This window comes from Spinacia oleracea, chromosome 3, assembly GCF_020520425.1.
Source record: "Spinacia oleracea cultivar Varoflay chromosome 3, BTI_SOV_V1, whole genome shotgun sequence".
Lineage (NCBI taxonomy): Eukaryota > Viridiplantae > Streptophyta > Magnoliopsida > Caryophyllales > Amaranthaceae > Spinacia > Spinacia oleracea.
In genome coordinates this window covers 107,461,819-107,474,094 of record NC_079489.1, presented here as the reverse complement: position 1 = coordinate 107,474,094, position 12,276 = coordinate 107,461,819, and the positions used below count along the sequence as shown (strand labels likewise).

At 38.8% G+C, this 12,276-nt stretch overlaps 1 protein-coding gene and 1 long non-coding RNA gene across 2 annotated transcripts; both read left to right on the top strand.

Moving 5' to 3' along the window:
* The first annotated feature begins 5,569 nt into the window (after positions 1-5,569).
* LOC130469242 (uncharacterized) lies at positions 5,570-8,358 on the top strand. Its single transcript, XR_008929660.1, has 4 exons — positions 5,570-5,766; positions 6,188-6,248; positions 7,148-7,228; positions 7,714-8,358. It is a non-coding gene; the product is annotated as an uncharacterized lncRNA (long non-coding RNA).
* A 1,367-nt stretch (positions 8,359-9,725) lies between these two features.
* On the top strand, positions 9,726-10,981 carry LOC130469948 (uncharacterized). The gene is made up of 2 exons (XM_056839487.1): positions 9,726-9,868; positions 10,099-10,981. Exons 1-2 carry the CDS (start codon positions 9,726-9,728, stop codon positions 10,979-10,981), a joined length of 1,026 nt encoding a protein of 341 aa, XP_056695465.1.
* Positions 10,982-12,276: the final 1,295 nt, after the last annotated feature.

Genomic DNA, 12,276 nt, shown 5'->3' with positions numbered 1-12,276 from the left:
TTTAGAAAACTAATCAAATTTTTCTGGCTCCACCTCCCAATCCCCTAACCCAAGATTAAGTTAAATCATCCTGCAATCAAGCAAACACTCTAAATTTATTATGCAAAAAGCCTCCTTTTCCTGGGAGTTCAAGCAAAGGACAAGCAATGGGGAAATAAAACTTCTTCAGATCATGGAGCTAATACAACTTAGACAATCAACAACCTCTAAAATTAACAATAAAGCATATAATTTCGACACATTTCGACAACAAAAGTATATAAAAAAAATTACCTGGAGAATTTATCCAGTAACACCGAGGACGAAGCAGCAAATAAAAAACCAGAGGATGCTTGAATTTCTCCAACTAAAAATCAGATAGAGCAAAGAATTCATCTGGAACTTTTGGGCGAATTGTAAATTCAATAATTGGGATTTTTCATGAATTTATAGGATGAGGAGTGAGATAGCTTATACTGAGAGATTTGACTGTGCTAACGTACAGGTTGAAGATGAAATTCAAGGAATTCGTTAATGGTGCTGAAGGTGAGCAGGAGAGAAGACGGATTCATCAGGAAATCTGACGAGGGTGGTTAGGTTTCGGAGCGCAGCAAGGTACAGAGGTTGAGAGAAACGTGGGAGGTGGAGTGAGAGGTAGGCGGATTCTGCGAAAAAATCGGAAAGAAGAGTTAGGCGGGATATTTTGGCCAAAATTCATTTTGTTTGCGGCCTCACAAACACGTGGAACACACGTGTCTATTTTTTTGTAATTAGCGACGCTTTAGAACGTCGAAATATTTTGCTGCTCTCTAAAGCGTCGCAATTTACAAATTAAAATTCGCGCTCCAAACCGCCCTACGACTCTTTGTTAGACCGTCACAATTGTTCCGTCTAAATATGTACCTCTTTTTCGTAGTGATAGATACTTACTTTGAGAAGACTAGTATCGGACAGACCTATGAAACTTTACTGTAAGAGATGAAAATCAGTCATAAGTAAATTTCATTAAAATTATTAGACACTAATCCTCAATACCTGAGTGATTTGAGATTACTTGTGTGAGAACTAGTTACTTTGACGTTGTCGACCGTCGCACCGTAAAAGGAGGCTATAACGAAAACGCTTGGGTAATCACCTATCAAACGAAGTCTAACCTCAAGATCACAAGATTGGGATTGTCCTCCCATAAATCGGGATGAGATGCTGAAAGTTGTACAAGGCCACTCGGAGAGCTAGAAACTGTAAAATGCATGGTGGTGCTCAGATGAATAATAGGCTATGATTATCTGTTTATTTGATCAGTTGAACTCTGAAACCGAGAAATACCTCTGGACATAATAAGGATGACAACTCTTACCTTATGTTCATGAGCAAGCATCAAGCGACAAAGGAATTAGGCAATGCACACTTGTCCCTAAGGACAAGTGGGAGACTGAAGGAAATAATGCCCTTGGTCCAAGTATGCATTCAATGCTAAGTCTAATAAATGCGGTTCAGTATTAATTATGCAAGTTAATAATTCAGTGAGATCAAGTGAACTGTATGCCTAGCTAGAGGCCGCTTCGGTTCAAGTGGAATTAATAAATAGTAATCCACAACTTACTATTGACTGAACCCGTAGGGTCACACAAATAGTACGTGAACGGATCAAGTATTTAAGTGAATTAAATACTCCATTTATGGATATTCGGAATCGACGGATCTCAGTTCCAGTAGAAGCTGAAATCGTCAAAAGGAAAATTATGCATGCTCTGGAAACGATGATATTGCCGGAAACAGAAATATGGATCGTATCGGAAATATAAATATTATCCAAGTCGTAGATGTTGCCGGAAACGGAAACATGGTACGTACCGGAAAATATTATTGGAAATGGAAATATTGCCGGAATCGAAAATATTGCCGGAAACGGAAATATTGCCGGATACGGAAATATTATCGGAATCGGAAATAAATTCCGGAATCGGAAATATTAATATTTGTTCGAAACGGAAATAAATTCCGGAATCGGAAATATTAAATATTGTTCGAATCGAAAAATGAATTCCGGAATCGGAAAACGAATCGGAAGCGCGACGTACGAAATAAACATAGGACGAGCTTGCTAGACACAAGGGCCCAGCACGAAGCCAGGCCCGCGCCTAGCGAAGCCCGCACAAGCGAGCAGCAACAAGCAGCGCTGCCCGCCAAGCAAGCAGGCCCAGCCGAGCACGACGCAAGGCCAGGCCCAGCGAGCAAGGCAAGGCCAGCAGCTGGCAGCGCCCTTGCATGGGTCGCGTGCCAGCGCTGCCGGGCCGAAACCACGCGCACGGGGCGCCCACTCTTGGGTTGTGTGTGTGTTGTGTTCGTGCATGCTATGAATCCTTAGACGCCTAGGATTTGTCCGGTTAGTTGTTTTCCTAAATCCACTAAAGTTAGTCGTTTAATTAAACACTAAAATACAAAGGATTAAATTAATTTAAGTAGAATTCTAATTGAATTAGTAAATTGAATCCTAGTGGATATCTACGTCCGATAATTCCTCCCTATAAATAGGTGATATATAATCACAATTTATACCACATCAATCATAAGTATTCATATAGTTTTAAGATTAAACTAAGCTTAATAATTTTCCAATAAGTTCGAATAACATAAAACCTTAGACTATGTTCTGGTTAATTGAATCTAAGGCGGATCCGAATGTGCTGTGGACTATCTACGGAGGGACTACACTTGGAGTCCTAAACTTGTTCTTGTTCGGTTCGGGAGCAGCTAGGGAAGGCACGCGTCACATGTATGTATCCTAAATTATGCTAATTGACTATGTGGCAATTAATTTGGATTCCTGGCTTTATGGTTTTTCCGCATGAAATATATGGTTTATATTTGTCATAACCTAACAATTATTAGGGTGTTACAGAAGTCGCATGGTAAGAAAAGGAACCGTGAAAAGTCGCGCCCCTGGTTGGTCAAATACCGAAGCCACTTCCCACTAGGGAAAATATCGGACGGTAGAAGATCTGAGTCCTTCCTCCCATGAATTATGGGAAGAGGCCGCCTAGCTACCTCACTATCTGAGGAGCTTGGCGAGTCTTCCTCAAAGTCCTCTCTAGAAATTGGAATGCTGCGTGCCACGCTCTTTCGTCTTCTTGGAGGATGGGACGTCCTATCATCCCCTCTCTCTTGGCCCCATGAAGATCCAATCTCTCTCCCCACAGCATGAGTAAGATTTGAAAAGGGAAGACGAACCTCCCTAGGCGCTCCCCATGCACCTACATTGGACATTTGCTTGATCTGAGCCATAACTTCCTGCAAAAAGAACACGACGTCTGACTTAAAAGGGTAGGTAGGCAACGAAGACCTCACAAAATAAGGAAACTGCCGAGGGACACTTCCATGGTAAAATACGCCGCTCCCCAAAATCGAAAGCAAGGAAGTGCGGGAACGTAAAAACAAAATAGAAAAACAAAGAAGCAATGATAGAAGAATAATTGTGAAGATAAAAAAAGGTAGGAGAACTGTTGATCTTGGTTTCCAGCAAAATAACAAGAAGTCAGGTAGAAACTAAGAACACACTAAGAACACTTAGACCTTTGACAAAACCGAAGCATCCTCTCAAAACTCTCTCTAGCTCTCTGAAGTTATCAAAGTGAAATGAAAGAGAGAAATGAATTCAGAACCTGATTTATAAAGAAAATCTAAGGTCTGGTCAAAGCCGACACGTGGCACCAAACCCATGAAAAGTCTACAAAAAAATCAAGAAAAAAGCACTGAAGACGCATGGCATCTTTCTTGAGGGGCAAATGATGTGGTCTAAAACCCTTGTCCACCTTGGTTCAATTATAGCACGACACATGGCACCAACCATGCCCAGTTGACATGAACTCTACATAGAACACATACCAGGAAATTAAATTATATATAAAGCCCAAATGCGGTACTAAAGGCCCAACAATAAGAGGCCCACTAAGTCCTCTATCAAAATGCCTAGTAAGGACACATGTCCTTATCTCAGGAATTAACCAATCAAATAACTAGGTTTTGGGAACAAATCCCAAAACCCTAGCCTTATAAATAGTCAAAATCCCAAGATGAAAAGACTGACAATTCATTCTCACCTACCTTAATTAATTTGATCTACCTTCTCTCTTATACTATTTCTCTCTCTACCAAATAGTTACTTAGGCATTGAAGGGAATATTTCTATGTGAATATTCTTGTTTTGCAGGTTGTAAGAAAATCGTGGCAACGCATACCTGATACCTCCGTGGAAAGGGTGACACGTCAGCATCAACAAGAGTTCCCACATCAAGTGTAACAGTCATGGAATTCTCATCTTGCCATGCATCTTCTGCCACAGGTTGGAAGTCTGCCATGCTACCGTACCTCTCCACAGACGGGGCCAAATGATGTGAGGTTTTTTCAATGAAGCTGATGTGTCACATTTCCAAGGAGGTATCAGTTACGCGATGGACCAATCTTCTGACAACCTGCAAAACCAGAATATTTGTGTAGGTATATTTCCTCCGATGTTTAAGTAAATATTTGCTAGAGAGAGAATGTGTCCAAAGAGAAGGTAGAGCGAGAATGTATTGAATGTCCTTTCACCTTGGGAATTATACTATTTATAAGACTTATCTATCTAATTGGCTAGTCTCTCTGGAGGAGACACATGTCCTTGGTATGCATAATATAGAGGGCTTAGTGGACCTCTTCACATTGGGCTTTTTAATAGTGCCTAACTAACTTCTAAGGCTATTCGTGGACCACAGCTGCAGGAGGGTATTTGACACTCTTTGCAGTTGTGCCACATGTTATGCTATGGGTGGTACTAGGTGGACGAGTATTTTATGCCACATCAGGAATATTCTTATTTTGCAGGTTGTCAGAAGATCGGGCCAACGCATACCAGATACCTTATTTTGAAGGGTGAACACGTCATCACCAGGAAAAACCTTATATCAGATTAATAGTCGTTAAATATTATTACATTGGAGTTTGTACAAATAGTAAGCATAAATAACATTAAGGAACGGAAGCAGTATTAATCAATACTTACGTATCATTGATAATTATAATCTTCAATTATTAACCACAAATTATTTTAATATAGTAATATAAATTTAATTTATTTAATATAGTACTACGTAAAAGTTTATTGGAACTATATGACTTTATTACCTTGTTTAGCTTATCTAAACTTATACGAACTCAGTTGAAAGAACCCGAAAATAAATTATGTGAAGAGAAGGCTTTAGAGAGAACACAAATTCTTATTTACATGGGGTGTACGATAAATATTATACACCGAAGTTTTTTTTTTTTTGAATGTAAAATCAATTCATTAATAGAAAGTCATACGACATCTACAACAGAAATCGAATTTAACAAATACATAACAAATTGAATCAAAAAGAGGTATTCCTTCATCAAAACTACCATCGTTGGGAAGATCTTGCACTGTGGGACATCTCTCGCACATATCGCTGGAACATACAACCTTTTCGGAGAGACTGTAATACCCCGTATTTTCGGGTATTTAATAGTAAAATATTTTGGTAATTTAAGTATTTAAAATAAATTTTTAATGAGTTTTTAACAAAAAAAAAAAAAGGAGATTTTCAACTTTATTTAATCATATTTTCTGAAATTAAGTCTCCTAATTAAACCCTAATACCCTAAGTTATATATTCCCTCAAACCCTTAAAAAAATTCCCTACGTGACTCAAAAAAAAAAAAAAGCTTCATCTCTCAAAACCTCTACTGCCGTCATCCCGTCTCACCATCTTTAATTCAACCGTGCTGGTAAGTCCTGAAATCATACCATCCCTATCAACGTAATTAATGATGAGTTGTGCCTCTACTTTTATCTGATTAGCTTTTCAGTAATGGAGTATTGGATTTGTATTGGTGGGGGTATGAAGCCTTGTTTCAAACCGTTTTATCAATCATGATGTTCCTTTTTGAAATTAAAAACAATCACAAGTTAATTTTAAGGGAGTGATTTGGTTTTTATGAGTAAACTGATTTCCCCTTTCTTCAAATACGTTGACTTTACAACTTCTTATATTTTGTTAATTGAGAGAATTATGGTGAGGCGAGTTTAATCATTAACACCTTCCGTCGCCATTAACTTGCGTCAGTTATGTACTAACGTTTGTATACCTACGCTCATTATGCGACTACCGTAGACTAACTTAGGTTTATTTATTTTGCGTAATCGTAGACGAAGGCTACTTAGGAGATATGCAAGGAGACTACTAGTTCGAAGTACGTGCGTGTTCAAGGTAATTTTCAATGTCCATCATCTGTAGGTCCCGTCAGGAAAAATATTTTGGAAATGTTTACGTGTTATTATGTGTTCGGTAGATAAAGTGTTATATACATGAGTTATGTAATTTGAAATTAGAAGCCTGTCTTGTTCGAAGTGGTATTATTTTGATAGTGATATTTGAATTCTATAATTAGTTTATGAAAATGTCTATGATACTTGTTATACAATGAGGAGATATGTTGGTTAAGCTGGACGCATCATTGGGGTTGTAAATTAATAGAGCATTATGAGCTCTTTGATGTAAGAAGTGTAAATGGATTAAACTAAATGTCCTAGGCATATCTTAATGGACTTGTTGCGTTTTGGTTTCCTTTCTGTGACTATTATGTCTTTGTATTATGTGCTTGACCATTATTAAAATACTAAACTTAAAGTGTAATCTCTGAGGGAAAAGCCCGTAAGGGTTAGGAACAGGTTGCCCTTCTAGATGTTGTTCTATCGGTGCACTTTAGTGGAGACCCGGTAGGCTTCTAGTAGGTTTCTATTATTCCGTATTAAACTTTCTGCTAGTCTTCCTCCTAATTCTATTGGTGCGCGGTAGCAAAGAACCATAGTTAATTAGTGAGGGGTGTGCACACTAGGGACATTCTGTACTCATCTTACTTTGGCCATTCTCAAGGGTTACGCGCGACCCTTAGCGTTCTCTTTCCCTCACTTAATTAATATTGATCTTATGTGATGAGTTTAATAATGGAGTTATTAAATTGGTACTTGTTGTTTAATTATTTATTTTATGTACTCAAAACGTTTTCAAACTAAAATTATTTATTTTACCGGATGGAGTTGGAATTACTCAGTTTATCTGATTTTTGGGAGTTCGTCTCTCTTGTCTCTTCTTATTTATTTTTGCAGGTTGGTAAAGGTACTTGGCTACGAGTGAGGAGACTCTTAGAATAACCACCTAGTCAAGAGACAATTTCTATTTCGGTTTAGGTTAGATTTTGTTATTTATTTTATGGGGATTAATTGGTTGTAATATTTTATTGGCCACCTTTAGACCACTTAGTTAATTTTGAACTTAATGGTTTTAATTGTTTTGTTGCTTTGCATTTATTTTCTAAGGTGAATAAATGTAGCAGTGACACTCCCAAGGTTTGGACGATTGTTTTATGAAGTAAAAACAGGGTTTTGATTATATAAAAGGTCCAAATTCTGGGGGTGTTACAAATTGGTATCTAGAGCTTAGGTTGTTTTCAAAATTAATTAAAATTATTTTCTCTTAGGAAAATTGGAATTAATAAGACTAGGTTAAAAATTGTATAAGGGGTTTCTAATTTAAATAGGTAAAAATAAGTACTAAGTTAATTAAGTAAAGCCGTGAGCGTGGAAATACGTTAAGGGGATATTATGACTTATTTGAAAGTATTTGTTTAGTACTTACATTATGTTGTTTTCTTCTTTCTTTTGTTTGTTCTTAGATGGTTCGTACTAGAGTAATTGCAAGGAAACAAACTGCTAGGAGAGGTCCGGGTGTTCGAGCATCGACCCCGTATGAGCTACGAATTCGTGATGGAGAATATGTCCCGCATTTTATTAACCGGTTAAGAGCTTGCATGGAAAGCTATAGGTTGAATGACCTACCAGAGGATAATGATTTTCACACTCCGGCTAGGCAAGCTGAAGTTTTAATAAGAACCCTTCCTATTGTAGGACCACTAGCTCAAGTAAGGAGAAGGCATAGCCGTATTTTTGTTAACGGGGAGCCTAATACCCTAAGGTACAATTATATGGGACGTTGGTTCTTGGATCTTGTCCACTTGAAGGGCGAGATGATTGATGCTATTACTGCTTGGGACTATGATCGCATACCGGATAATCAAAATAGTGCCCCAGAAACAAGTGACTCATCGGGCTCCGACTAGAAAGCTAAAATTAGTCGTTAAATTAGAGTAGAAATTAGAAAACTAATAAGGCCATTAGGCCAAAGATTGCCTTATATACTTTAATAGCTGGATGCTTAATGCCGTGAACTACTACTAGTATTACTGTTGGTTATTATTACTATATGGAGCGAAATATTATGAGTTAATTTTTTTTTTTTTAATATTTTGTTTCCTATCATATTCCCTCTGAAATAATCTCCGTGTGGTATGTTAAAGTGTTTAAGCTAGTGTCTCTCCTCCTTTTTGTTTCACCATTTTTGGGTTTTATTTCTAGCCTTCATTGTAGTCTTACTTTCTCTCGTACTTGTACTCTGAATAGAATAATCTACCACGGAAACCAGTAACACCCGCACGTAACCAACCTACAATACTTAATGAATTCTTTTTATTTGAATATGGATTTGGGCGAGTTATATTTTTTTTGGGCTCTCAATTATTATATTTGAGGACTCTAACTCATTTAAGTAAGGAGAAATTATGTATGACTTGGGCGCCAAGTATGATTAATTTTTCTATGCAGACTTGAAATTGCCAAGATCACTTTAATTTGTAGGATAGCATAGCTAGTCCCTGGATTCTTTTGCTGACCTTTTCCAGGTTACAACTACCATGAATGGTAGGCTTCATTAAGCCTTACGCATGAGCTTATATATATTTGTCGTATGTACAACGTGTACATTGTCATAATAAGTTTACTGTTTTAATTGTTAGTATATTAACAATGTACTACGGTTTTAAACACATCACCTGTGTTGGAATATGTATGGTGGTAACACCAGTGTTATATTGTGCAAATTGTGTATGAAAACTATAACGTATACACTAGGTCCCGTACAAGAAGAGTAGAACAAATGGCTGAAATCCCAGAACAACTTGCTGCTAGATTAAGGAACCTTGAACAGATAAACCAGACTACGGGTTTGTTGTTGCAGCAACAGTTACAAAACAACAACAACAACAACAACAACAACAACAAGAACCATGCTGACAATGACCCGCAAGCTACCATGGCTAAGAAGCTAGCTGCATTGAAACCCCCACTATTCCTAGGTAAGGAGGACCCGTTGTTGGTTGAAAACTGGGTACGTGATTTTGACAAGATCTTCACTGCTGCTGGTACACCTTATGCTCAAAAGGTGGATCAAGCAACTTTCTATTTGCGCGAAAATGCTGACTTATGGTGGGAAATACAGGGTCCTATACTAAGAAACCAAGAGAACTTTGGCTGGGATGCGTTCAAGTTGGCTATCAAGGGACGTTTCTTCCCTGAACACATAAGGAGAAAGAAATACAATGAGTTGAGTAGGTTCAATCAAACTGGGGGCATGAGCGTGCAAGAATATGCTGAGAAGTTTAATGATTATGCTAGGTTATGTCCCAATGTGGTACCTGATGAGAGAGCTAAGGCTTCAAAATTTGAAGATGGGTTGATTTTCAGAATTCAGAAGAAAGTGATAGCAGCTGGCGCAACAGCAACATTCCAAGAAGCATACGAAAGGGCTTGTAACACCTAAAGGGTGATAAAGCGTGAAGAAGAGGTGAAGAATATGCACAAGAAGAGAAATAATGCTGAAACCTCCAACCAGCAAGAGTATGACAAGAAACCTCCCTATGGAGGAAATAGTAATGGCTATGGCAATGGAAATGGCTATGGGAATGGAAGTGGCAATGGTAATGGCAGTGGCTACAGGTCTAACGATCGTTACAACAACAACAACCGCAACTACCAAGGCCAAGGAAATCAGAATCAGCAAGGATCCCTTCCTTGCAAAAGATGTCACAAGAGCCAAGGGCCCCTTTTAATAAAACCGCGGGCCCCCAATATCTTTGCCACGCCCCTGATCACATCTACTTTTTCAATAAAATAACAATTGATAACCAAACAATCACTTATCACCTAAAACTTTGTACAAATGTAAGTGAATGTCCCAAGAGGAAGGGGAATAATCGCCAAGGTCATAATGGAAACAATGGTAGCATTGGAGGCGGCTATGGAAGGAACTCGAACAACAATGCCAATGGGCATACCAACAATGGTAATGCTGGAGCAACAAACACTAACCAGAACAATGGCAATGGGAGGACCAGCAATGGATGGATATATGTCATGAACCAGAATGAGGCTAGCATCAATGCCAACGTTGTGACGGGTACTTTTCTAGTTAACTCTAAGCCTGCTTACTTACTTTTTGATTCAGGGGTGTCTCATTCTTTTGTATCCACTTCTTTTGTGAGTAAAAACGCATTGAAACCTTCATCGTCGTGTCAAGCCAATATAGTGATACCATCTGGGGAAGTTGTGCTTTGTAAATCCCTATACCAGAACATTCCTATTAATGTAGCTGGGACTGAGTTACCTGCAGACCTTATCCAGTTTAACCTGACTGATTTTGATGTAATCTTGGGAATAGATTGGCTTAGTAAGTACAGGGCTAGAATTGAGTGTCGCACCCAGAAAGTGTCTCTTAGGGGGCCAAAGGGGAATAGAATTTCTTACCAGGGAGTTGTGTCTAAGCCTGAACTCAGTATTGTGTCATCCATGACTTTTCATTCTTATATTAGGAAAGGTTACCCCATATACTTGTGCCATGTGCAAGATGTGAATGTAGAAGAGAAAGTCATAGAACAGATTCCAGTAGTAAGAGAATTTCAAGATGTATTCCCAGAAGAAATCCCAGGGATGCCACCAGCTAGGGAGTTGGATTTCAAAATAGATTTAGTGCCTGGAACAGGAGCTATTTCCAAGGCACCATATAGGATGGCACCCGCAGAGATGAAGGATGCAGTTAGAGGAGTTGCTTGAGAAAGGGTACATTAGACCGAGTGTCTCACCTTGGGGAGCACCTGTCTTGTTTGTGAGAAAGAAGGATGGGAGCATGAGGTTGTGCATTGACTACCGAGAGTTAAACAATGTCACAGTAAAGAATAGGTATCCATTACCTAGGATTGAGGATTTATTTGATCAACTTAAAGTTGTTGGGATCTTTTCGAAAATTGATTTGAGGTCTGGATACCACCAGTTGAGGATTGCAGCAGAAGATATACCAAAGACGGCCTTTCGCACAAGATATGGCCATTATGAGTTCACTGTCACGCCTTTTGGACTCACAAATGCGCCAGCAGCTTTTATGGACCTTATGAATAGAACTTTTCAGCCATATTTGGATAGATTTATTGTGGTGTTTATTGATGATATCTTGGTGTACTCGAGGGATAAGGAAGAGCATGAAGAGCATCTAAGAAGAGTGTTGGAGATACTCCGTGAAAAGCAGTTGTATGCTAAATACTCTAAGTGTGAGTTTTGGCTAGAGAAAGTAGCATTCTTAGGCCATGTGATATCGAAAGAGGGAGTTGCAGTTGACCCATCTAAGATTCGAGCAGTGACTGATTGGCCTCGACCTACTAGTGTGACAGAAGTAAGGAGTTTCTTAGGCCTTACTGGTTATTATAGGAGATTTGTGGAAGACTTTGCTAGAGTAGCTCAACCAATGACAAATTTAATGAAAAAGACAACGAGATTTCAGTGGGATGAGAAATGTGAGCAAGCTTTTCAAGAGTTGAAACGAAAACTTACCTCTGCACCAGTTTTGACATTACCCTCGGGAGTTGATGGCTTTGAAGTGTATAGTGATGCATCAAAGAACGGGCTAGGGTGTGTATTTATGCAACATGGGAAGGTTGTAGCTTATGCATCGAGGCAACTTAAGCAGTATGAGAAGAATTACCCCACACATGATTTGGAGCTAGGGGCAGTGGTGTTTGCTCTTAAGATTTGGAGACACTACTTGTATGGTGTGAGGTGTAAGGTTTATACAGACCACAAGAGCTTGAACTACATATTCACTCAAAAGGAGTTGAACATGAGACAAAGAAGATGGCTAGAACTGATAAAAGACTATGAATTGGAGATCTTGTATCATGAGGGAAAGGCAAACAAGGTAGCTGACGCATTGAGCAGAAAGACAAGCCACACGATGAACACAATGGTGTTGGCAAAGGAGTTATGTAAGGAGTTTCAAAAGCTGAATCTGGAGGTGATGGAAGCTGGTCAAGTGGATGCTCAGTTGAATGCAATGTCAGTAGAACCTACCATATACG